General features: G+C 36.1%; 1 protein-coding gene across 2 annotated transcripts; it reads right to left on the bottom strand.

The window, feature by feature from the left end:
• bin1b (bridging integrator 1b) lies at nt 1-27585 on the bottom strand. 2 transcript variants are annotated; one of them, XM_046856081.1, is made up of 14 exons: nt 27134-27585; nt 19408-19488; nt 19092-19146; nt 17461-17555; nt 16953-17048; nt 14687-14794; nt 14016-14101; nt 11363-11438; nt 11163-11218; nt 11033-11062; nt 10763-10829; nt 3021-3089; nt 2840-2941; nt 2-2710 (listed from the first exon to the last, which is right to left on the bottom strand). In XM_046856081.1, the coding sequence occupies exons 1-14, from the start codon at nt 27212-27214 to the stop codon at nt 2609-2611; spliced, it is 1104 nt and encodes a 367-aa protein (XP_046712037.1). In that variant the 5' UTR covers nt 27215-27585; the 3' UTR covers nt 2-2608. The 2 variants fall into 2 exon arrangements, with proteins under 2 accessions (XP_046712045.1, XP_046712037.1); XM_046856089.1 differs by lacking the exons at nt 19092-19146; nt 27134-27585 and having other exon boundaries at nt 1-2710.

The following is a 27585-nucleotide window of genomic DNA, read 5'->3' as shown; positions in this document are numbered from 1 at the left end:
AAAACTTTATTCATAAACTTCAAGTAAATATGCCATTACACTAGAAAGAAATCTTTGGATGATGATATGTATTGTAATATTATCATACACTTAATATAATCACTTCATTTAATTATTTCTAACTAAAATTTGCTGTTAACTATGTTACACCAATGTTTGTTAAATATGCCTGTTTATACAGGTTCAATATATAAACATTTAAATCTATTATGTAAGTTTTGTAGGTTTTGTTGTCAGAAACTGTAGTGTGACAGTGATTCCAATTGTCATCCCCAAAAAGTTGAAAAGTAATATTAATATACAAGCTGTAATACATAATATTCAAATAATGGTTTATCTAGTTACTAAAAGAGATTTTCTCTTCAGGGTTTGTAAAATATAAAGTCTGAAATACAAAAAGTAAAAGAAAAAATGTATACATTTATCTAATTAATTTCTGGTTGTTGTTACTGAGATTCATGAAATGCATTAAAAGCTCAATTTAGGGTCAACATTAGGGTAAAGTTAAACAACCTCTTTTTTCAAAGAACATCAGTAGCTAATCAATTAATATCAGTTTTATTAATGAAAATTATTTCTTAGTATGAAAAATAAATGTAAATGAAACCAGTTAACTATCAAGAGGAGACATTTGAAATGATCAAATTACATTTAAAAAAAAGAAGATTGCTTATTGTGCATTGAACAAGGTGATAAAATGAACATACACAACATTTATGAATACTGTTACAAATATTTAAAGCAATCCTTTTTAATTCTTTATAATTGCTTTGGTTTTGTTACACACATTTTGATAATTATTGTCACAATGTTTGCATTATTGATATTTAAAATAAAATACAATAAAATAACTAAACCAAACTTAAAAACTTTAGTAACAGATATAACCATGGGTGTCTAAACAACGGATAACTGACAGTAGGTGATGTTTTTTTATGCACACATATGTTAACACACTGACACATGATGATGGTTTAATGTAGCATGTCCTCTATTATGTAAATCTTACAATATAGCATGTTAAATACTTGGCTATCTGGCCCAGACTACTGGTTTGTGTGGTGTCTGGATTTGTGTGACCACCAGGGAAGTGTTAAAAGTTTTTGATCCCTATACTACAACAAGGAACCAATTAATCCTAGAACTAACCAGAATGGTGTTTGCAATTAATTAATGCACTGTACAGTAATGCCAAACCTTTTTGAAGTCCATGATGATGAGCTTTCAACAAAAATCTTAACTGTTTCAAAAAATGCAGCCCAGCAGTTCAAATAGTACCAAAGGGTGCACACTAAATGGGTGCAGGTTCTCAGCCTTTCCTAACAATTATCAAGTGTTTTCTGTCATTTGTGCCTGACCAGATTCCCCAGATCCTTTTCACCACCACTGGTGTCAGTTGGACAGTTTGTGATAGGAAGTTTGACATGAGTTTGTGAGGCTGACTATGACAGCATAAATATATATCCTGGCTCAGGCCAGCTGAGCTTTTCCATGTGTCTAGCCACCATGCCAGCTTGTGGCAATTTGAGGATGCTAAATGGCTGATCCATTTAGTTGTTCTGGTTCCTTATTGTGAACCCTGCATTCTTATCTGTGTAAAGCTGCTTTGAGACAATGTTCATTGTTAAAAGTGCTATACAAATAAAAATGAATTGAATTGAATTCTTCCCTCCAGAAGATAGCTGCCAGCACACTGAGCAGGTAAGCTAGATTTTTCAGGGTTGATTGCATGTGTCCATCCACTTCATACTATGCCAGCCACACTTTGTGACACCCATAACCCAATGTGATGCACAGCCTTTATTCAGCTTGACCTATGTGCCAAATTGAGTGAGATTTCGATAGGAGAGGTCAATAACTGTAAATACAAAAACAGACACATAGCTGGTGTTCATCCAATGGCACCAGAGGGCTTAAATTTTGGCTGCACATGCCTGAATTCTGCATGATAGCTTGTAATCACTCCAATCAGAAGCTGTGTATATAGTGTAAAACATCAAACTCTACGATTAACCACAAAAAGTGACTTATGCTGACAGTCACAAGCTGTCATGTAGCTACCTCCAAAACACAAAAAGATCTGGCCTCTGTTTAAAACAAGAATAAAATTGACATACAGCCACTGACAGTGGCATTTTATACAGCCACCACGTGACTTTGTGGTTCAGTTCCAGCAAGTGTGTATATGTGCACAAGAGAAATGTCCATGTGGAACCTCCAGGTGGTTCCAAGGAGTGAAAAAGAACCCTTAAATATAAGTAAGGTAAGAGGAGAAGTTATGAAAAAAATCCAGTCAACCAGTAACAAATTCCAAGTATTAATTTCACTAATAACTCATATTTCTTCACTGCTTTCTGGATGTATTTATGTTAACGATATAGCCAATTACATACAAAGGATTTTATCTTTTTACATGTGGGTTGTATTAATGCTGCATGCAGAGATTACTGCAAAATGGGATGCACTCTACCCCTAGCCATGATATATTACAAAGCAGGACATAAGAGCTGAATTAATTTATACAAACCAGAAGGAATAAAACACAAAGTAAGCAAATGAAAAAATATACTGGTTAAAACAAAAAAAGGCTTAAATATAGACATCCTGTTTACAACCTCTGGGTGAAATTTTCAGGGAAAACACCTTTAGCAGTAAGGTCCTTATTTTGAAGCCAGTATGACTCTTTCACTCCTAGCATCCATCCTTCATCCTGCACATCCATAAACAGCACAAACGTGAAATTAATATTTGGCAATTACATTGACAATATTTTGTGTTATACGTGTAAAAGTACAGTAGTATTAAAAAAAAATTAAGAAATGTATTTACTATTACTGACCTGCTCATCAGGACTAACAAAGGGCAGAACAAGCACAATGTCCCCAGCTTTGAGATCCAACTCGTCATTGTCTGTGGCTGCATAGTCATGTATTGCTTTCACCTGTCATTATGCAAATACACACAAATAAAAATCTTTTATTCTTTACCTTGAATCCTCACTGGAGAATTTAGCGGCTTACCTTGTATAGAACCCCTGAGGGAAGCTCAATATTAGATGTGCCATTCGTCACTGATGTGTCAACATGTGTCTGAGAATAGAAATAGCATGTAATCTTGATTTTTGACATTTCTTTGACAATTTTTTTTTTTTACATATTTGACAATTGTACTACCTATTGGATGAGATTCTATTTATCCATTACATAACTGATTGAATACAATTACATATAATAAGTAGTATGTTGATTATATAAAATTTGATTGAAGATTCAAAGTTAACAACTGTAACAAGTGGAAAATATTTATACTAAAAGCACGAGAAATACAAGGTACACAACAGAAATGTTGCTGTGGTAAATGTAATTAATCAGTCTCATTAGGAAATCAATATAATTAGGCATCAATCTCATTAATGATTTTTTTGAATTATACATTTCTTTAATTAACACATTTTTTAAGTCAATTTGCTTCTTGTAATATCACTGCAATAATCAAGACAGACCAAAGATATGCACAAAAATAATGTTCACCCTATCATCCAGAGATCTCAAGTTCACATCCCAATGATGTCACAGCTATTCATGGCTGGGAGTACAAGAAAACATACTTTTTTTTTGCTTAGTATTACAGCACACACAGCCAGCCTCATTAATGTGATGAGCAGATGATGAGTGTTTGGTCACACTACCACGCAGTCATATGTTTCGCGTAATGCAAAAAAATAAAAATACTTAGCAGGGAACGGGAGTTGTTTCTTTAAGACAAAATACAGTCACAGTACATTTTATTATATTCTTATCTTATGTATTCTGGTATTCACATAACCATGCACATAAGCTTGGTCAATACTGCAAAATGAACTACAGTATATCACAAAAGTGAGTACACCCCTCACATTTCAGAAACCATTTTAGTATATCTTCTCAAGAGACAATACTATAATAATAAAACTTAAATATACTTTAGAGTAGTCAATGTGCAAATTGTATAGCAGTACAGATTTACTGTCCTCTAAAAATTACTCAATATACAGCCTTTATTGTCTAAATAACTGGCAACAAACGTCAGTACACCTTAAGTGAACATGTCAAAACTGTGTCCAAAGTGTCAATATTTTGTATGAGCACCATTGTTATTTAGCACTGCCTTAATCCTTCTGGGCATGGAATTCAGCAGAGCTGAACAGGTTGTTGTTGGGATCCTCTTCCACTACTCCATAATGAGATCACAGAGCTGCTGGATGCTGAGGATGTCCCTCAGGTGCTCAATAGAGTGTAAGTCTGGAGACATACTTGGCCACTCCATCACCATCTCCTTCAACTTCAGCAAGGCAGTTGTCATCTTGTCGGTGTGTTTAAGGTAATTTTCATGTTGGAAAACTGCAGTTCTGCTTTAAAATGTCAGAGTACATGTTGGAATCCATGTTTCTCTCAATTAACCGCAGCTCCCCAAGACCAGCAGCATGCAGCCCCAGAATATGATGCTACCAAAACCATGCTTGGCTGTAGCAAAAAACACAATTTTCTTGGTCCTCCTGAACAGGGCGTTGTTTATCTTAGTCTCTTCAGACAACAGGACATAGTTCCAGTAATTCGTACTCTTAGACAGGTTGTCTTTAGGTTGTCTTCAGCAAACTGTTTGCAGAATTTCTTGTGAGACAGCTTCAGAACAGACCTCCTTCTGGGATGATGGCTATGCAAACTGACTTGATGCACTATTTGGCGTATGGTCTAAGCACTGACAAGCGGACTTTCCGCTTTTGCAACCTCTAAAGCAATGCTGGAAGCACCATTCCGTTTCCACAATTCATTCTGATTTTTTTAAGACAGCTTCTGCACCTGACGCACAGCACGAGGATTTAACTTTTTTGATCGACCCTTGTGAGCCAAGTAAAAACCAGTCTTGGAAAACCTCTGTAAGACCCTGGCCACTGTAATGCTCTAATACAAGATACACAAATTTCTATGATCCTGTCAAGCAAACAAAAACATGAACATGATGAATAAGACATGTGCCTCTGCATAGTTAAACAACATACAGCTGTTTCAATTATTTTGTACTCACTTATTACATATTGCAATTTCCTGCATTTTGCTCAATTATGGCATGCATTTGTGGTGCCATTTTTTCGATAAGCTTTTGCAATAGCACATTTTTTCCGTCCTGAATTGTATGAATTTCTTGCCAAGAGCTTGAATTAATAGTAGAGCTGGACCATTGACTAATGTGTTATCCTCCAGCACAACCCAAAGATTAATAATGGGGTTAAGGTATAAAATCTGTGGTGGCCAATCCATGTGTGAAAATTATGTCTTACGCTCCTTTAACAATTTTACCAAAATCCTATCATTGTCATCAGGCAATTAGGGAGCCATTAGGGAGGCACAAGCCAGTGCACTCTTAGTGCCGGTCCCAAGCCCGGAAAAATGGGGAGGGTTGCGTTAGGAAGGGCATCCAGCGTAAAACATGTACCAAATCAAATATGTGGATCACATATAAGAATTTCATACTGGATCGGTCAAGGCCCGGGTTACCAACGACCGCCACAGGTATCGTTGGCCAACAGGGTACCGGTGGAAATTGGGCTACTGTTAGCCGAAGGAGGAGAAGGAGAGGATGAAGACGTCCACAGAGATGGCAGGAAAATGAGAAGTGTAGGAGAGTGGAGGTTCGGGTTGGTACTTTAAATGTTGGTACTATGACTGGTAAAGGGAGAGAGGTAGCTGATATGATGGAGAGGAGAAAAGTAGATATGTTGTGTGTTCAGCAGACCAAGTGGAAAGGGAGTAAGGCCAGTAACATTGGAGGTGGGTTTAAACTGCTCTATCATGGTGTGGATGGAAAGAGAAACGGTGTAGGGGTGATATCCTAAAGGAAGAGTACAGTAAGAGTGTAGTGGAGGTGAAGAGAGTTTCTGATAGGGTGATAAACGTGAAGCTGTAAGTTAAAGGGGTGATGATAAATGTCATCAGTGCCTATGCTCCACAAGTGGGCTGTGAGATGGAGGAGAAGGAAAGATTCTGGAGTGAATTAGATGAAGTGGTGGATGGTGTACCTAGGAATGAGCAATTGGTGATTGGGGCAGATTTAAATGGACATGTAGGTGAAGGGAACAGAGGTGATGAGGAGGTGATAGGTAGGTATGTTTTAAGGAGAGGGATGTGGAAGGGCAGAGGGTGGTAGATTTTGCTAAAAGGATGGAAATGGCAGTGGTGAATACGTATTTTAAGAAGAAGGAGGATCATAGGGTGACGTATAAGAGTGGAGGAAGGTGCACACAGGTGGACTATGTTCTATGTAGGAGATGCAACCTGAAGGAGATTAGAGACTGTAAGGTGTTGGCAGGCGTAGGATGGTTTTGGAGGCGAAGAAGAAGAGAAGGAGAGTGAGGACTGAAAGAAGAATAAGATAATGGAAACTGAAGGAGGAGACTGTAGTGTGAGGTTCAGGGAAGAGGTCAGACAGGGGCTCGGTGGTGGTTAAGAGGTGCTGGATGATTGGGTAACAACTGCAAGAGTGATGAGGGAGGCAGCTAGAAAAGTACTTGGTGTGACATCTGGAAGGTAGACAAAGAGACGTGGTGGTGGAATAAGGAAGTGCAGGAAAGCATAAGGGGAAAGAGGTCGGCAAAACAGAAGTGGGATCAACAGAGTGATGAGAAAAGTAGGCAGGAATACAAGGAGATGCAGCAGCAGGTAAAGAGAGATGTGGCGAAAGCCAAGGAAAAGGCATATGAGGAGCTGTATAAGAGGTTGGAGGCTAAGGAAGGAGAAAAGGATTTGTACCGATTGGCCAGGCAGAGGGACCGAGCTGGGAAGGATGTACTGCAAGTTAGAGCAATAAAGGATGGAGAGGAAATGTGTTGACTAGTGAGGAGAGTGTGTTGAGAAGGTGGAGGAGTATTTTGAGCAGCTGATGAATGAGGAAAATCAAAGAGAGAGAAGTTCGGATGATGTGGAGTTGGTGAAGCAGGAAGTGGATAGGATTAGTAAGGAGGAAGTGGGAGCAGCAATTAAGAGGATGAAGATTGGAAAGTCGGTTGGACCAGATGACATACCGGTAGAAGCATGGAGATGTTTAGGAGAGATAGCAGTGGAGTTTTTAACCAGATTGTTTAACAAGATTCTGGAAGGTGAGAGGATGCCTGAGGAATGGAGAAGGAGTGTGCTGGTACCGATCTTTAAGCATAAGGGAGATGTGCAGACCTGCAGTAACTACAGGGAATTAAGTTGATCAGTCACACCATGAAGTTATGGGAAAGAGTAGTGGAAGCCAGGCTGAGAGAAGAGATGACAATCTGTGAGCAACAGTATGGATTTATGCCAAGGAAGAGCACCACAGATGCCTTATTTGCTTTGAGAATGTTTATGGAGAAGTATAGAGAAGGACAGAAGGAATTGCATTGCGTATTTTTGGATTTAGAGAAAGCGTACGACAGAGTGCCAATAGAGGAGTTGTGGTGTTGTATGAGGAAGTCAGGTATGAGAGACGTATGTGAGGGTGGTGCAGGACATGTATGAGGACAGTGTGACAGCAGTAAAGTGTGCAGTAGGAACGACAGAGTGGTTCAAGGTGAAGGTTGGACTGCATCAAGGATCGGCCCTGAGCCCTTTCCTGTATGCAGTGGTGATGGACAGGTTGACAGATGAGGTCAGACAGGACTCTCCCTGGACTATTATGTTTGCGGATGATATTGTTATTTGTGGTATGAGTAGTGAGCAGGTTGAGAAGAGCCTGGAGAAGTGGAGGTGGAGAGAAGGGGAATGAAAGTCAGTAGGAGTAAGACAGAGTACATGTGTGTGAATGAGAGAGAGGGCAGTGGAGTGGTGCGTTTGCAGGGGGAAGAGGTGGAGAAGGTGGAGGATTTCAGGTACCTGGGGTCAACAGTGCAAAGTAATGGAGAGTGTGTTGGGGAAGTAAAGAAAAGAGTGCAGGCGGGATGGAGTGGGTGGAGAAGAGTGACAGGAGTGATTTGTGATAGTAGGGTATCTGCAAGAATGAAAGGGAAAGTGTATAGGACTGTGGTGAGACCTGCGATGTTGTATGGATTAGAGACAGTGGCATTGAGTAAAAGACAGGAGCTGGAGGTAGCAGAGCTGAAGTTGTTAAGGTTTTCATTGGGAGTGACGAGGATGGACAAGATTAGGAATGAGTTTATTAGAGGGACAGCCCATGTAGGACGTTTTGGTGACAAGGTGACGGAGGCGAAATTGAGATGGTTTGGACATGTGCAGAGGAGGGACATATTATGTTATATTGGTAGAAGAATGCTGAGGATGGAGCCACCAGGAAGGAGGAAAAGAGGAAGACCATGGAGGAGGTTTATGGATGTGGTGATGGAAGACATGCAGGTAGTTGGTGTGAAAGAGGCAGATCTAGAAGACAGGGTGATATGGAGACGGATGATCCGCTGTGGCGACCCCTAATGGGAGCAGCCGAAAGAAGAAGAAGAAGAAGTCATCAGACAAGAAAAAATCCATTGATGGAAAATCATGGCTATTCAGTATATTTTTTATAGTTCAACTCACCAAACATTTAAGTGATCTAAAATCACGATCATTCAAAACTTTTTCCGACCAAATTTCCTCAAAGATCATGGTTCACCACTACGCTTCCAGGTTTAAATAATGCATTGACATGTAAGCCTTATGAAGTTGCATGACAGTTCTCAGGGTCTGGGCTCATAAAAGGATCTGACCATCCTTACAGACCGTTCTTAACCCAATTTTAGTAGTTTTAGCAGCATTTTTTTTCACTGTTGTCTTTGCGTGATGCAGGCCAGTAATATGAATCTTCTGAAACAGAATTACATCTTTTCTACAACCACAGGATGTCTCCTTGTTTAGTTCTGTTTATTTATCCATATAGGGATTTGCAGCAATTTGCGGCACAGACATTTAACAGTTCACAATTAGCATGTGTACAAATAAATAAATGAATAAATAAGAATATAATTTAAAACTTGATACATTTTATAAAAAATAACCATTAACTGATAGTTAAACTAGAGTAAGAAGAATATGAGAATTTATTTGCTTGGGTTATAAAAGATCATTTTGACCTTTTAATTTCGAGTATCACGGAACACAATATCATTGGCCAGACTGTAACAATTTAAAACTGTAAGATAAAGAATGCCTCTTATTATTCATGATTACTTTTACTTTTTTAATTTACAACACTTTTTATTTCTATATACTCTCAATGCTTTGTAACTTTATCCTTAACAATTTACTTGCAATTGTTATCACCATCACCAGTGACCTCATCTGAGGCTTGTAAGCATTTTCATACTAGCCAATCACACAAAATGTCAAAATGCTTTCAATAAAAGCCCTCTTAAACATCAAAAGCATTCTGCTTTGTACATTAAAAGAAAGTACTTTCTTTAAGGAATACATTCTCTGATTAAGCTTTTTGGTTATATAATCAGTCCGTGCATCCCACCTAAGTTGGTCCAGCATTATTCCAAGGTATTCATAGTTTGTAACTAATTGTATTTACTCCCCATTGATTAATGTAGGAGTAAAACTTTGCTTTCAGCAAGGGTGTTTAAAAAAGAAGAAGCTACTTACTGCATTAGTTAGGGTTAGATAACTCGCCTTCCATTAGATAATTACTGCAATTATTTATATGTTTTAGCCGCCATTTATATGTCTCAAATGTATAATCGTGTGAAAAAGAATGCACACCCTCTTTATGGTTTGATGTATCAGGTCATAATACAAATCATATAGCCATTAGCATGTCTTAAAATTAGGTACATTAAGACTCTACAGGCCTTAGATGGCACCTTAAATGTGAAAATGTATGACAGATTAACCAAATAGTTTACATTTTGTTAAAATCTTTATATGAATGTCAGCTGGTGGCACTTTTTGGGTGGCAAGTGGATTCACCAGCTGACATTCGCGACATGCTACACACCCCTAATGGACATTACTACAAATGCCCCACCAATCAAAATAGGCAATTAAACAGTTCAGTTCATTGCATTGTTTACACCCGTACCTATAATACATTTGAGTGTGTAGCCAGAGTAAACCAATTAAAATGGTGTTCGAAGAGATTAGGTATAGACTCCAGTAGCGCTGCACAATAAGGGGAAAATATAATGTTGTGATATAATAAATAGTATCATTAATCCACTTGATTGAATATTAAGGAAATTGCACACAGATTAGTGAAATGCAAAAATGTGTATTTGTAAAACTATAAAGGTTTTCAAAATGAATATATTTTTTTACACAATTAAATAACATTTGCATTAGTGTAGCACATTTTTGCAGAAATAAGATATTTGAAACATTTTATCTAAACACACAGAGAACGCTCTGCCGCTGACTATTTAAATTATTTAACAGTTTTCTGCTGAAGTTTAAGATACAGTATATGTTACAATACTTGAATTTAGGCAATTTTGCAATTATTATTATAACATTTGTTTAACGTTTTTTTATGGAAGGTTGCTAATGATTTGTATGGTGTTGGAGTGGAGCATTGTGGTGGGATACGGGGATACAGAGAGAAAGAGAGAGAGATAGAAAAAAAAAAAAGAAAGATATACGTATATCCCACATACATCCCCATACATGCTGTCAGCTCTGCCTAGTATATAAACAATATAGATAGATAGATAGATAGATAGATAGATAGATAGATAGATAGATAGATAGATAGATAGATAGATAGATAGATAGATAGATAGATAGATAGACAGACAGATAGGTAGATAGAAAGATAGAAAGATAGAGGACAGTACCTTAGATGCTGGTTTATTTTCGTCAGACTCAGACTCTGCTGTGACATTGTGGTTGGCTGCTACCTCACTGCAGGAAGGTAAAAAGAATCAATGAAGCTATAAATATTTTGACAGATGACAGTAGTGACAGATGTAAAGTAGGCTTTCAGTAAATGTGTTAATGCTACCTTATGTCTATATATGTCTGTCTAATCAATACACACACACACACACACACACACACACACATACACACACACACTCAGACACACACAGCCACAGTTTAATTACCTCTTCTCAGTAGCTTTCACAGTAGCATTTCTGTGGGGAATTTGTTGTTTTAGTATTAACAAAGTACTTGGGTTTACAGTCAGAATGGACACACTAGATCTATTAGGTCACAGCAAAATAAAACACTCACATAGTCTGTCGTTCTTCCACAAGTTTGGTGATAATGTCACACAGATTGTGGTTCAGCTGAAAGAAAAAAAAAAAGATTTATTCTAAGAAATGGCAAAAAGCTACTTCCCTTAATCCCCTAGATGCACCTATTTATTTATTTGTCCATTTTTATTTAAAACGTGTTAATATAAACACGTTGATTGTTAGAGGAGTTCTTACTTTGCACATCTCTTTGTGGAACTTCTCCCCCATCCCAGCTAAACTCTGAAAGGTGGTCACATAGATACCCACACGACTGAGGAATGAAAAGAGAAATGTATTATGAGTCATAGGAAAACAAAAGAAAAACAAAAGCCACTGCTTCTCGATTATTTAAATTAGGAGTGCCAATCGATTAAAATATTTAATCACAAATTTTGTGATTGTGATTGTCATGAGTTAACTCGTGATTAATCGCAACTTAATCGCACATTTTTATCTGTTTCAAATGTACCTTATATTAACACTTTTTAAGTTTCTAAAAGTTTTCTAATCAACACGGGCACGGACAAACATGGAAGCTTTAAGAAATGTATGTTTATTATTAGTGAAACCATACTCAACATAGAGCATGAAGACAAAATGTTCTTGTAAATGTTTTAAAGTAAATATAAATTAAATTTTAAATTATTAAGTCATCAGGACACCAAACAAAACTTTTGCTATGTTTCCACACGAACGGTTTTAATTGTAGGATTTTGGTGCCGATTTAAGACTTGACGCATCAGTGAAACAAATGTTTAGTGATTAACATTTTCTTTTGTGGAGTTTATATTTTTTTTATAAATATGAGTACAGAAAGGACATTGTGAATAAATGTGTGTCCCACTTTTATATTTGTTTACTTATATTTTTTATAAAAATAGACAAACAAAAAATGTGCACTGCATTAATCCCATGTTAATAGATTTAGTGCGATAAATTAATTTGCATTAACGCGTCACTTTAAAGGTAAGTCATTTTAAATACAAATCATTAAAATAATGGTGTAAATAAGTACTAAAGGAAAATTAAATAGAACATTGCTGCACATGTACTGTACAATATACTCTTTCCATTTTCTTATCATTTGGCATGTTTCATGAAAATGTATAAATTTTTTAATTGACTGAGAAATGTTTTAATTTGTGTTATTTTTTTATATGTAGTTATTTTATATTACAAAATAATTAGTTAATGAATTAATTAATTCGTTCATTCTTTTTAGTAACTACTATGTCCTATCCTGTTCAGGGTTTCAGTGGATCCAGAACGCATCCTGAGAACATTGAGCAAAGGAAAAACAAAATGCAAAATGTGAAGCAGTCAATCACAAGGCATCATGCATGCACATAGGTGGGATTAAATCAGAGGTAGGAGTAAATCAGAAAAGCTGGAGGAATGATACATTTAATTTTGTTTGGAAAAGTGAAACTTTGAAATAGTCAATGTGCAGCTTGTATAGCAGTATAGATTTACTGCCATCTGAAAATAACTTAAAATACAGCCATTATTGTCTAAATAACTGGCAGCAAAGTGATAAGAGCTGTCATGATAACATGTCAACATGTTAATGTTATTGTCTGCATTGACAGGACCAGGACTTGGATCAAATGGTGTCCAGCATGTGTGATGACACCCTGGTGAGGAGTAAGAAGAGATTTGACTTGCCTACAGTAAAGCATGGTGGTGGTAGCATCATTGTCTGGGGCTGTATGAGTGCAGCTGGTACAGGGGAGCTGCGGTTCATTGAAACATGGATTCCAACATGTACTGTGACATTCTGAAGCAGAACATTCAGAATGGCCACCCTTTAGAAACTGAGCTGAGCGGCAGTTTTCCAACATAAAATGACCCCAAACACAACGCCAAGATGGCAACTGCCTTGGTGTTGGTGGTGGAGAAGTGATGTGTGTCGAACATCCAGGAGCTCTGTGATGTTACTATGGAGAAATGGAAGAGGATCCCAGCAACAAACTGTGCAGCTCTGGTGAATTCCATGCCCAGGAGAATCATGGCAGTGCTACAATGGTGCTCAAACAATATAATGACACTTTGAACACCGTTTCGACATGTTCACTTAGAGTGTACTCACTTTTCATGCCAGCTATTTTAACAGTACTGGCTGAATGTTGAGTTATTTTTAGAGGACAGTAAATCTATACTGCTGTACAAGCTGCACATTGACTTAAATATATCCAAGTTATATTGTTTACTGTCTATAGTATTGTCCATTAAGAAGATTTACTAAAATAGCTGCTGAAATGTGAGGGCTGTACTTACATTTGTGAAAAAATTGTAAACTGGCTAATATAAAAAGCAGTCAGGATAAAGCCTTACACTTTATATTTACACTTATGCACAATACTATAATTGTTGTTTTTGTACATAAATCTTTATGTAAAGCAAACATGAAACACAGAAGGCAAAACCCTGATCTTCCTTTGTGCTTTTATGTAACTGTTCAATGCTGGAGTTTTATCACAGTAGAGAAAGTTTAATGTCTAATAAATTAACATTGTGATTTGGCAAAAACATATTTTGAATGAATTTTTATCTGTTTCTGTTGTGATCTGATGTATATAAATTGTTTTGTTTATACTTTAGAGCTTAAATTAAGCAATGTTGCTTTGAAACCCTTGATAAGCACCATGGAAAGTAAATCTTTCTGAATATGCAGTCAGGTGTGACTCTTTTATAATTGTATGTGATTTCTGAATGAAAATGTACATATGCCCTTACATATGGCAAAAACAAACTGTCACAGGATGCAGAACAATGATCCAAAAATGCATTATTAGAAAATAGTATTTAAAAAAGAAGCAGAATGGGAAAATAAGAAATTTGGTGACACCTGTTCCACAAAGACGGGAGCTCCTCTTGAAGGTCACAACTGATTTCTTCAAAAACCTTTTGGGCTTTTCCCAACTCTTCCTCTGCCTGACAGTAAACACACAAGCATATTACTCCAGTTACAGCCAAATCAAAACCCCATTTGCATAAGTAAGGCATCCTGCAGTAAATTTCTAACACACTGATGCAGATGCTTGGCCAAAACTGTGAATCAGGCAAGCAGAAGTTGAGCTATTAATCTGTAGTTAGTGAGGTGCTAGGTCTGTCACCTGGCATCTGGCAAGGTTAGTCTGAGCAATCTGATGCGCTCAAAATATTCTCTGAGCCCATCCTGGAGCAGTTTCTCTATCTTGGCCAAGGGCTGGACATTCAAAGGTTCAAAAAAGACAGACTGCAAGCAAGACAAGCAATTTTGTTAACACACATTTTAAGAATTAACCGCAAATTAATATAACCTGTTTATAGATGTCATATACACATGTGCACATGCACACACAGTTGCATCAACCAATGAAAATAGAAGTAGGACTTTATAGTACAGTAATAGGTTACTTGCAGCGATAAAATCGATATGTGTGAATGTAACATTACAAGATTAATTAGATTTATTGGATACATTTGATTTTTATACTAGATATGCACTCCAGCCCCACAAATGGTATGCTAAGGTACCTTGGCAAGTTTGGCTTCATCCTTCTTCTTACTTTTCTGTATAGAAGCAAAATGATGTCGGGCACTATCAAAATCCACCAGCTTCCTGTCACGTTTAGCAATGCGTGCCTGTGGCGACAAAAGTTGTTATGTTCATAAAATTGACTGACAACCCTTTAATCTTGAATGTAAAGACAGGGGACATTCAAAAGGAATAGACAATCAAATGTTTGTTATTATTTACAATAAAATATATACATATAACATTTTAGATTTAATAGTTACAGTATAATGTTATATTATACCTAATACACAGAAGATACAAAGAACTCATCATATTTTAAATATCTAAAGACCCAGTAGCTACTAGGAAAGACTAGATGGCAAACATGGAAAAATTATGACAGCAAAGAAATACTGCTGACATATGGATAAGAACTGAATTTACACAAATTAACCAGTTGAAAAATTAACATACACTTAATTCTACATGTAAATTTTAAGTATATAAACTTTTATACATAATCAAAGACCTTGGTCAAGGGCCCAGCAGTGGCAGCTCGGTGGTGCTAAGATTAGAACTCACAGCATTCTGATCTAAAATCTAACTTCTTAATAAGGGAGCTACAACTTACTATTTGCTATATGCACAGTATCAAGCATGTCCAAAATTTTAAACTGACTCATTTTTATAATATTAGCTATTATTGTGTCTAGTTGACTATGTGTTAACATCTGCTATGTGAAACTTATTTAGGGCAGTACTAAGTAAAAGAACAAAAAGTAATACAGTGGAACCCGGTTATCTCGACCTCGGTTAACTCGACAACCCTATTAAGTCGACGTTTTTGAAGTGGAACCGCCAAATTCTCGCTTTTTCTAAGCATTTTTTATGTCGGCGAACCCTAATATCTCGAGCACAAGGGGGAAAAAATTTGCCATTTAACGTCGGTTATCTCGGTGCAGCCGCAGAAGAACTCGCGGAAGTGGCGGAAAAATCAAGTCTTACAGCTGCTACAGGTGTTGTATTGTATACTGGTGTTAGGCGTGGTGCAGAGGCGTAAGCCGGTGTAACGGCAAACATAAACTTTATTTAACAAAGGCAGCGCCAACACATAATACCCGCGTAGATCGGGATAATCCGGCAAACGGCAGTCCAATAATAACATCAACGGTGCGTTATCGAGGAAGCGCGGCGCGGAGGAAGCGACGGGGATTCCTTTTCTTCCCAAAGCGCAGCCGTTGAGAGAGTGCCGGTGGGAAGGCACGTACCGGGATACGCATGCGCGATAACAACGACCGCCGTGAACCAACATATATCAACAATAACGGACAGTGAGAGTGTGGAAGATTAAATAGGAGCTGGTGATAATGATAAACGAGCACCATATGTGCGCGATTGAAGCAGAGCTTCAGAGAAAGCGGCCGAGAAAGCACCTGACACGCTGAAGGGGGCTGAAGGGGGCGTGACAGGTGGATTCCTGACAGATAAACATGTACTGTATGTATTTTTATAGCATGCCTTCATCAAACAAATCACGGCAACGCTGTTGTGTAAAAAAACCCTCCAAAAACACGTGCATGCACATTCTCATTTATTAACGCACATCATGTACATAAAGAAATTTCAAGCACGTTAATATACTGCCGCCATTTTGATTTTCGTTTATCTCGATCATCGGTTACCTCAATGCTTTTTGGCGACCCCTTAGGACATCAACATAACCGGGTTCCACTGTATATATCTTTTAAATTATTGACATTTTGCAGATTCTTATGTAAATTTATGACCCCAACAATATATCTAACAAGAAATTAGAATAAAATGTAATCTAGAAATTAGAAGTCTCTAATGGTTAGTCCATTTACATAAATGTTTTAAATTTAGGGCAAACGCCATCCAGCCTACTTGGCAAATTCATCAGAATATCTTTAGATTATAAACATTAAAGTGGATCACAAAAGCAAAGAGTACAGAAAGCGAAAGATTATTACAAGACTAAGCTTCAATGGTTAGTTCTATTTTTTAATATATAGGCCTGGTAACTTGTCTCCCTTCTTTATACAAACTCTGAATGATAAATGGACAATGAGTGCTTTGGCTAAGAGTAAGGGTTTGGTACATTAATGCACCAACATTTAGTTGGTTAAAAGCTGCTACACATTATATTAATCTTGTCTTGTATCATTTTTAAAATGACACTTTTTGTAGTTTTATCCTCTCATTTCATATTGTACTGCTATTTTATAGAGCAATCGCATTCTAATAAATAGTGCCAAAATCAACCTTAATTTCAGGAAACTTAGCCATGTAGGCATCCATTGAGATGAGTGCACTGTCCACAAGCTTCTGATGGAAATCTCCCCACAGAACATCTGTCTCCTGCGAAAGAAAAGGAATCAGAACATACACTCCAATTCAAACAAGGGAAGGCCCATATACTCTTGGCTATGTATTTTTGCTAGAGCTAGGGGGTTAGCGCTAATGCTAAAACAGTGGCTACACTACAATAAAACTCCCTACAGATTAAGGAATTTACCTAATAATTATTATCCATCTCATTCTCTATTATCTCCTTCAAGGTGGGAGTACAATCAAGACAAAGAAAGACTTTATGGCAAAGCTGAAACTTAACATTAATAGTTCTTTCGACTTCTACTAAAATGCTATGCAGGAACGACTTATTTTTATATATTTATTATTTAAATACATCGCTTAGCATTTTACCATTTACCTCAAATATAGTCCACATAAACAACTCTTTTATAAAAGCTTGATAATCACATTTACACACCTCAGTGATGACGTCCATTTCCTCCTTCCCAACCCAGTCTGGCTCATAGATGTCTTCTAGGCAGCTTTGTAGTTGCTTTGAGGACTCATGCATTGCTGAGAAGAAACAGAGAGACATTTCCTTGCTGTATGAGATCTTGGAAGAGAGCAGCAATGATACACTATACAAAGATGGTAAAAGATTGTCATTTCCTACTAATGTTTGACATTGATTACCCATTAATGTGGGTTTGCTAACTAGTAGCTTCTAAATAAAACTAAGCTGGCAAACTACTGCATTAGTAATGCATTTATAGTACAAGTAAAATCTTTTAGAGGAGTTCTCTATATGAAAGCACAAAGCAATGTTCTAAAAAAGATTTAGTTTGCTAATATTTGAATATTTGACCCCGGGTGACATTTCACTGAACATTTTCACTGAACATTTCAAAAGTTTCAACTGAAAGATTATAAATGGAACTATGAAATACAACTGATTTTTTCTGCTTTCATACAATTATCTTTATCTATTAGTCTGGCACCATATAGCTTTTCTGTTCGGTGCTATTTCCAAGCACATATTTTCTAGTCAGGGCAAAGACATAGTTAATTAGTTGGTCCTTTGTTGCTGCAATCTCTGAATGTGGTTTGAGTGACCCTATAAGAGTCAGGTGTGTGTTTAAAAGAAAAGCATTAGAAAGTCTTACTTCATCAACCATGGTCATGTATATTTTTTAAATATATATATATATATATAATGTGCATAAAACATATTGATAAAAAGAAAAAATTAAAAGTACACTAGACAGCCACAGTGACATTATAGCTCCACTTTTGTATCCCTGGTACTGAATCCACCCATCTAATATTGTGTATAATTGCACAAAATGTTCTGTTATGTAAAGAGTGCAGCAAGCAGCACATATTTGATTTATATAAATGTATATATTTATCTCTGTCTTTGTTTAATTGGAAAAGGGCTTCTAAAATGTGAATAGGTCTTTCCTGCACACACAATACAGTGCAGAGATCAACCTTTTAAATAACAATAAACCATTAAACATGGTGTGCTACAAATGAAACTTCTACTTATTGGACATGCTTAGACTAAGCATAAGTATCTAATTTCTGTGTCCTTAATACAAATATAGAAGTAAAAATATAAATCAGAAAAATTATTTTGGCCTGAAATGCAAGCTCACACACACTAAAGAGAAAACACACTCTGCTCTGATGTGGGTCTGGTGCAAATTCTAGATATTTCAGAAAAATCCAGGTTAGTGGGCACTATGGACCAATTTACTATAATTTTTACAATTTTGCATAGCCTGAATGAAATATGGCAGTAAACTGTAGTTAACAGATGCAACAGTATATGCTGTAGAATTGTCTTTTTACTTGAAACATTTACTTATGGCATCTAGGTTATTAGTGTTAATTAAACAGATAATAGCAAAACAGAGAATAGTAATCTTATCAAAATGTTATCTTAAATTACAATTGTAATCATTACAAAGAAACAGAAACATTTTAAGTAAGATTGTTAGTTGCAGGTCAGGTAGTAGCTGAGTTTATTTGAGTGAATTTAAACAGCTGAAACATTGCATAAAATACCGACGCACAGACAGACCAAGCACAGTTCCCACAACTTACTTTTGACTGCCTCTAGATATGCTCTCAGGTCTCTCTGCAATTTTATGCCCTCTGCCTGTAAGAATATATGCCACATCCAAAATATTTAAACTACTTTAAGAACTAGAGCTTTGTACAATCTGAGTGTAATCACATGTCTGATTTTCACACCATGTAATGTAGAAATTTTACACTAAAGCAATTTTCCTAGTAGGCTTACAGTTTTTTATTTTATTTTGCAACCAAAAAAAGAACTTCTTTTAGAATAATTGTATTCAACTTGAACTAATTCAGATGTACAAAATTCATGTTATAGCCAAAAAAATGTTAGTCTCACCATTTGCTTGTTGAAGTTAACCACACCCTCCTCAAATGCTATGTCTTTTGTTTCATCAGCCTTTCCCAGCTTCTGCATCATCTAGAAATCAGACAAAGAAAAATCTGTACAATCCACACATTGCTTTTACTATTCTTGCAAGAAACTTCTATAAAATTATGTATTACAATAATGTGTTCCCATTTACAAATATGAAATAACTGCTCTATTATAATTTTTCTGCTTTTTTTTAAATCACCTCATGTCCACTTGAGATAATAGCTCACCTTCACCTTACTCTGTAAAATAACACCAAGACAGCATTTTGTATGTGTGTGTGTGTGTGTGTGTGTGTAATTAATCGATTAATCAAATAAAAAAAAAAAAAAAATTTAATTAGATGTTTTGCTATATAAAACTATATAAATATTTAAAACCCTAATTCACGGTATTTATGTATAAAGGTGTATTTAAAAAAATGCAAAAGCCACATATTAAGTTTAACTATCTTTAATTTTGACATTTTATAAAGCTTATTAAGGAGTACATGGCCACTCGTTTTTCTGTACTTAGCTGCTTTTTTCTTGCCATAATACAAATTCTAACAGTCTATTCAGTAGGACTATCAGCTGTGTATCCACCTGACTTCTGCACAACACAACTGATGGTCCCAACCCCATTTATAAGGCAAGAAATCACATTTATTAAACCTGACAGGGGACACCTGTGAAGTGAAAACCATTTCAGGTGACTACCTCTTGAAGCTCATCAAGAGAATGCCAAGAGTGTGCAAAGCAGTAATCAAAGCAAAAGGTGGCTACTTTGAAGAACCTAGAATATGACATATTTTCAGTTGTTTCACACTTTTTTGTTATGTATATAATTCCACGTGTTAAATCATAGTTTTGATGCCTTCAGTGTGACTCTACAATTTTCATAGTCATGAAAATAAAGAAAATTCTTTGAATGAGAAGGTGTGTCCAAACTTTTGGTCTGTACTGTATATATATATATATATATATATATATATATATATATATATATATATATATATATATATATATATATATATATATGAAAGCTTGCAACCCCTTTGCTTTAGTCTTTATTTAGGATTTATTATGACCTCTGTGGAAGGATGATCATGAGACCATCAGGAGGATATTACTTGCTGCTTGTGTCCGCCTGATTTTCACTGTTCTTTCACCTGTCTTAAAAAAAAAAATTCTAAACAGTCAGTGTCCACCAGATACATCCATATGCATGCTGATTTCCTGAACCAGTGTTCAGTTACCTGAAGAATCCAGCTTGGCTGACCTGTGTCTGCCCCTTGCTTTTTAGAGTAAGTATTACTATACCTCTTAATTTAGCAGAGAGCGTTGCTCTATTTCCTGGCTCTGCAAAAAATATTGGTACACCACCTTATTACTTCAGGTACCGCTGCTGCCTCTTTTTTTAAAACAAGAACTTTTATTTTATTGGTTTTGTAAGCAGTGATAGATCTGAAATGTACAAAATATATAACTATATAACTATAACTAAGTTTAGATAAACACCCAACCTCCAAGCTCCTGCCTTACCCATTGTAGACTAGTATAGATGAAAACAGTGTGTATGTACACAAACAATAAAGGAAAACCAAGGAGGAATACAGAAAAGCGTCTTAGTAATGACAAAATAAAAATGAATTAAATAAACATCTTAACAAAATAACTTTAACAGCAGTTAATATTTTATTTCTATAGATACAGTGCATCTGGAAATTATTAACACTTTTTCCACATTTTGTTATGTTACAGTCTAATTCCAAAATGGATTAAAATCATTTCCCCATTTCCTTTTCATTTTCCTCAAATTCTACACAAACAAAACTTATAATGACAACATAAAAGAAGTTTGTTAGAAAAATACAAAAACAAAATAAATCACATGTACATAAGTATTTACAACCTTTGCCATGTCACTCAAAATTGAGCTCAGGTGCATCGTGTTTCTACTGATCATCCTTGAGATGTTTCTACAACTTGATTGGAGTCCACCTGTGGTAAATTTAGTTAATTGGACATGATTTAAAAAGGCACACACCTGTCTATATAAGGTCCTACAGTTAACAGTAGATACGTTTACATAAAGCATTGTAATCATTTTAAAAGTCCAATCTGAATTAAAACGATCCATATAAACACCTCAATCGGAATAAAATGAGATGGTGGGATAAACCTTTTAATAAACCGAACAAAATTTAAAATCTGCCATGTAAACGCGTTAAACCGATTACTGCCTTTGATAAGTCCCATTACTTGAGTTTGACTACGGGTGCTTCTATTCAACTGCCATTCGTATCAGATCTCGTATCGGCCCATTCACCATACCCTTGCAGAAGATATACAAAAACATTTTTACTGTGCTCTTGTGAACAATTGATTTGCCACAACACAATATTCTGCACAGCTTCCGAGTTTGTATAAAACAATCAATTGGATTTCTGATGGTCTCTTCTTCTGGGACCATTAATCCCTCTACCAGTCCACACAAAATTGTGAATGACTGGCAACTCATGAGAAAGTTTAGTTTTCATTCCAGGTCATTAAATTCCAATCATACAACTCTCTCCCACCAGTCCTTACTATAGACCTTCATCTTTTTGTATGAAAGAGGTGTTTTATTGAGATGCTCCTTTGAGATAACTTTAAAAAAAGTTTTCCTCATACCTTCCAGCAGTAGTATGCCTACAAATTTACACTGTTGCCTGATTAAGAGCAACACTTTACATAAAAATAGCACGAATAAGAAACAATGGAACTCCATGTTGACAGGACAGGACATAGGCTAATGTGCACGTCACAAAGTCATTACGATTGAAAGCACCGGCACGTGTAAACACCATATCGGATTAAATACCGTCTCATGTAGACAGTCCATAGAATCTTGCCATGAAGGACTCACAGACAATGAGAATTTTTTTTTACTCTTTGGCCCGAATGCCAGGTCAATGTCCATTCTGGAGGAAACCAGGCACCGCTCATCACATCCCTACAGTAAAGCATTGTGGTGGCAGCATCATGCTGTGGGGATGTTTTCCAGCGGCAGAAACTGGGAGACTAGTCAGAATCGAGGGAAAGATGAATGCAGCAATGTACAGAGTCATCTTTGATGAAAATCTAATCCAGAGCGCTGGTGGAACTCAGACACGGATGGCGGTTCATCTTCCAACAGGACAACGACCCTAAACACACAGCCAAGATTACAAAGAAGTGGCTACAGGACAACTCTGTGAATGTCCTTCAGTGGCCCAGCCAAGGCCCAGACTTAAATTGATTGAACATCTTTTGAGCGATCTGAAAATGGCTGTGCACTGATCCAACCTGATGGAGCTTGAGAGGTTCTGCAAAGAAAAATGGGAGAAACTGCCCAAAAATATTTGTACCAAGCTTGTAGCATCATACTTAAAAAGACATGAGGCTGTAATGATGCCAAAGGTGCTTCAACAATGTATTGAGCAAAGTCTGCGAATATTTATGTATGTGATACATTCACTCGTATGTGTTTTTTTTTTTTGTTTGTTTTTGTTTTTTTATAAGTTTGCAAAGATTTCAAACACACTTCTTTCACATTGTCATTATGGGGTATTGTTTGTAGAATTTTAAGGAAAATAATTAATTTAATCCATTTTGGAATAAGGCTGTAACATTACAAAATGTGGAAAAAGTGAAGTGCTATCATTACTTTCTGAATGCACTTAATTTATTTTACTTTATCAAATGCAGCACTCTATCTTTCTATTCTGCCTAACATCACTACACATGGATTTGTACATGCACTGTACGCGTATATTGAACATAGTAGAATGTAATATACATGAATTTAAAGTGATTTTTGTGACTTTTACTATTCAATGAGTGTTGGTACTCAGCTGGCTGATTTCAGAAAACTGGTTTCAGTAGTTCAGAGACTGCTGATCTGCTGGGATTTTCACAAACCAAACACTCCACAAAAACAGTTCTGTGTGGTGATCCCTTGTTGATGGGCTATGCTAACACAAAAAAATGCCTTTAATTTATTCTATAGAAGCTCTTCTGTGCAATTTAACATTTGCTTCCCTTGAAGCATAAGTGAGATTTGGGCATCCATGACCCTGTAACTGGTTCACAGGTTGTCTTTCCTTGCACCACATTTGGTAGGCTCTAACCACTGCATACAGAGAGCACGACACAATTCTTGACATTTTAAAGATGCTCAAACCCATTTGTCCAGCAATCACTATCTGGCCCAAGTCAACGTTGCTTAGATCCAGGTGCCTTATTTCCTGCTTCCTACACACCAACTTTAACTTGCCTATTATATTCCCCCCCCCTTGACAGGTGCTATGGTAAGAAGATTCACATATTACCACAGCATCTTTCCACTTCCAAAAATTTAATTCAATTTATTTTTTATTTGTATAGATCAGGGGTCACCAACCTTTTTGAGACTGAGAGCTACTTCTTGGGTACTGAATAATGTGAAGGGCTACCAGTTTGATTCACACAGTTTTCAGTTTGATCTGAAATAACACATTTTCTCAATTTACATTTTATTATATGTTATCATTGATAATTAATGATATTCATCTATGTGAAGACACTGATCATGTTAATGATTTCTAATAATAATTATCAACAATGATTTAACAAAGTAGGAAACAGCTATTTTTAGAAAATGCGGTCCATGTTGGTGACCCCTAGTATAGAGCTTATAACAATGAACATTGTCTAAAGCAGCTTTACACAGATAATGTGGTAAAAAATGAATAAGATGATCTTTATAAGTGTAAGTTTGTCCCTGATGAGCAAGCCGGTGGCGACTGTGGAAAATAAAAACTCCCTGAGATGACATAAGGAAAAACCTTGAGAAGAACCAGACTCCAGAGGGAACCCATCCTGATTTGGGTTGCAAAGAAATATCCATTTATTACAGATAAACAATGTTGAGGTGGGCAGTGATGGTCTGAAAACTCAATTATATCATATTACTGAATTACAAATGGGTAAGTGAAATTTCCCTTTGTTCTGGAACTCAAAAACAATTATTGTAGGTGACATTATTTTTGATTGGAAATATTTTTATGAAAAAAAAACTAAAATGTCTTGCTGTGATGTGGAATCTGGCACATTATACTGATAAAAGAAATTGCCTTAATGAGGACACAATCACTTTACCACCTGTGCATCATTAAAGTTGCTATTACATTTTCTGGATTAAAAAAAAAACATTGTTGAAAGACTGTGAGGCTGTGAATATGCCAATGAGCACAGTTGGATTAATAATTAGGAAGTGAAAGCTGCAAACTCCACCCAGGGAAAGGCAAGAAAATGCTATCCATTAAAATACAGCCCTGCAACACATAGTAGACATGTAAGAAAAGCCAGCAATCACTTTGCAGGAACTATACAGTTTGGTCATTTTGGCCTTGGTATAACACCCATATGGATTTGAAATGAAGCAATCATGATGTAATTGGAGTGTAGCCTAGCTTTAAAGAAAGGTGTTTAAAAATATACAATTAACTGTTTTAGAATTATATAAATAGTCCATCCATTTTCACTGGCTTAGAAATAAGTAAATAAGAAATAATTAAACTACCATAAATCATAAATATTAGGATTTTTTAATATAGTCCTCTGCAGTCCTCTACAATCACTGACTATTGAGGTGCTTTGCCAGGCCTTCACCATGGCTTTTGTTTTGTTTTTAGTAAGTAAGTAAGTAAGTAAGTAAGTAAGTAAGTAAGTAAGTAAGTAAGTACAAATAAAAGCAAAGTTGGCTGGGGTAAGGTCATGTCACTGATTTGGCCATTTAAGAACTTTCCCTTTCTTTGCCCCTAGAAAGCTATAAACCATGCTATAGATTTTGCAGCATTTTGCTCTGTCTGAACAGAAAGTGATGCTCTATCCACTTCAGATTTCATCCTGTTTCTTCTATCTGCAGTCACAATAATAGATACCAGTAACCCAGATAAATTGTCAGCCATCCATGCCCATGCTATAACACAGCCTCTGCCATGTTTGACAGATCATGTGGTATTCTTTGGAACATGAGCCCTTCCTTACCTTCTCTAAACTGTTAAATTAATCTTGAATCAGAACTGAGCAGACTTTTGCTTTTAAGACTTTTATGTCCTAGCATTTTAACTTGGCCTGTTCTTGAGTGGTTTGTATCTTAAGATCTTTCTAGATTCTGTGATGCATCTTTTTCTGCACAAACAAAAGACTTTAGAAATGATATGTCCTTCCAGGTCTTTTGGTGTTAGTAAGCTCCTTTTTAAGAATGTAATTGTTGATTCTGCAAATTTTTTAGCTTTATTTCATAGGTCTGTTTATGTTTATTAAGATTGTATACATACATGCCACTCTTCCTGCACAGTTCACACATTTCACCATCACACTGACAAGGCTCAAGTTTGTTAGATAGAAGACTGACAGAAGAACAAAGTTTGTGTATTCATATACTTTTAATGTGTTACAGGCCCTAACTAGTGGGAGCTGTCAACTGCAGATCTTAAAATACACCCAACCTCACTTGATCCAAAAAACTGATCACATTTAAACAGCTGTTAGGGATGCCTATCTGCTATTCATAGCCTCTATTCATGTCCTGCCACAAGGCAATTTTCAGACAGGACAGGTGTGTGGGTGTATATAGGGACAACTTTGATTGACATAAAGTCTGTTCACTGGGAGTGGGGGGCAGTATTATAACTGGTATTTGCTCTCTGATGAGTATCTAAAAAAGGAACAGAGGCACTGTGAAATGAATGCCTAATATCAGGCTTGAGCTAACCCAAGTCTTATTAATAAGCATGTTTTGAACATTAAGAGTACAACAGGCTTTCAAGAGGAAACAGGTGTGAAACACTTAAAAAGAAATCATGTAAGTAATAGGGAATGGTAGTTCCTTAATGCAAATTATAAGGTTTTAAATCCTTGGAAAAATAGCATGTGGAGGAGCAGGTTTAAAACTACTTAAAAATGTAATTTTGCGGTGGGGATTGATGGAAGGAAATACACTAAATAAAGTAAAGAAATATTCTTCCAATCACTGCAAATAATATGTTAATACATTTTCTTAATGTCAAGCTTGCAATTTATTTGTGAACTTGAATAAATATTCAGATCAGATTCAAATAAATATATCAGAAATCTTTTTTTTTTTGTTAAAATCACATTTCAATAAAAGTTTTGTTTTTATTTTTTTTTTTATATTTGACTTTCAAACATCATAAATAGATAAATAGATAAATAAATAAATAAATAAATAAATAAATAAATAAATAAATAAATAAATGACGTTTTTCTGTTTATGTGTGACTCTAAGCATGGCAGTTCACTGTTCACTTACTGCTACTGTATGTTTTCCGAGGCAATGACAAAAATGGGAACAATTATTTATATATATATATATATATATATATATATATATATATATATATATATATATATATATATATATAAAGTTTGAAAAGTAAGCAATAATGCAACAGCACACAAACTAAAGTAACAGGATATGATGACTTTAAGTCCCTGAAATAGCAAATGTACTACCAGCCACAGTAATGACCAGCACATAGCGGTCTGTTCTTGACTTATTGCCAGCTGACAGTAGAAATAGATAGTGAAATATTAGATCTTTGTAAACGCCTGAATTACCTACTTAAAAATAAAGATATAAGAACATTAGGGAGTGTTTAAGAAATTTTTGATTCTCTTACCTTCTCCTGAACCCGGCTTATCCTTTTCTGAACATTACTAGCCAATTTCCCCGGATTAACCCCTTTCGATATCTCAGCCATAATGCGAGTTTCCGTGTAGGTAGTATAGTAGAATAACGAGAGTAATAACAAATGGGAATAACTAACAAAAACCCCTAACAAACACAGGAACCAAAACAAAAACTTCCAACGGCTCGAGTCTCAACTCGCACTGTTGAAAAATCTCCTTAAAGGGATGGTGAAGTCAGAGCCGACGGTACAGAGTGACGGTACAGAGTGACAGCCCCTCGGAAAGCGGATTCAATTAATAATAATGAAGCTGTTCAAACGGACCTAGCATTAATAAGTGCAATCAGTGACTGAATATGCAGCTATCCATAGTCTGCGAGCTATTCTTTCTTCGGCAGGATAAACGTTTTCAAGTATATCTGTAAAAAAAAAAAATAGCCTGT

The sequence above is a fragment of the Silurus meridionalis genome, chromosome 1 (genome assembly GCF_014805685.1).
Source record: "Silurus meridionalis isolate SWU-2019-XX chromosome 1, ASM1480568v1, whole genome shotgun sequence".
NCBI classification, from domain to species: Eukaryota; Metazoa; Chordata; class Actinopteri; order Siluriformes; family Siluridae; genus Silurus; species Silurus meridionalis.
The sequence above is the reverse complement of the archived record's forward strand: the minus strand, read 5'-3'. Positions and strand labels throughout refer to the sequence as shown.

Coding starts and splice junctions, on each gene's coding strand:
- bin1b (XM_046856081.1), bottom strand. CDS start 27,214: ATGGCTGAGATATCGAAAGGGGTTAATCCGGGGAAATTGGCTAGTAAT. Junction 14,795..16,952: donor CTAAGTTTCCTGAAATTAAG/GTTGATTTTGGC, acceptor TTGTCGCCACAG/GCACGCATTGCTAAACGTGA. Junction 10,830..11,032: donor GTGAAAGCTACTGAGAAGAG/GTAATTAAACTG, acceptor ACCTTCCTGCAG/TGAGGTAGCAGCCAACCACA.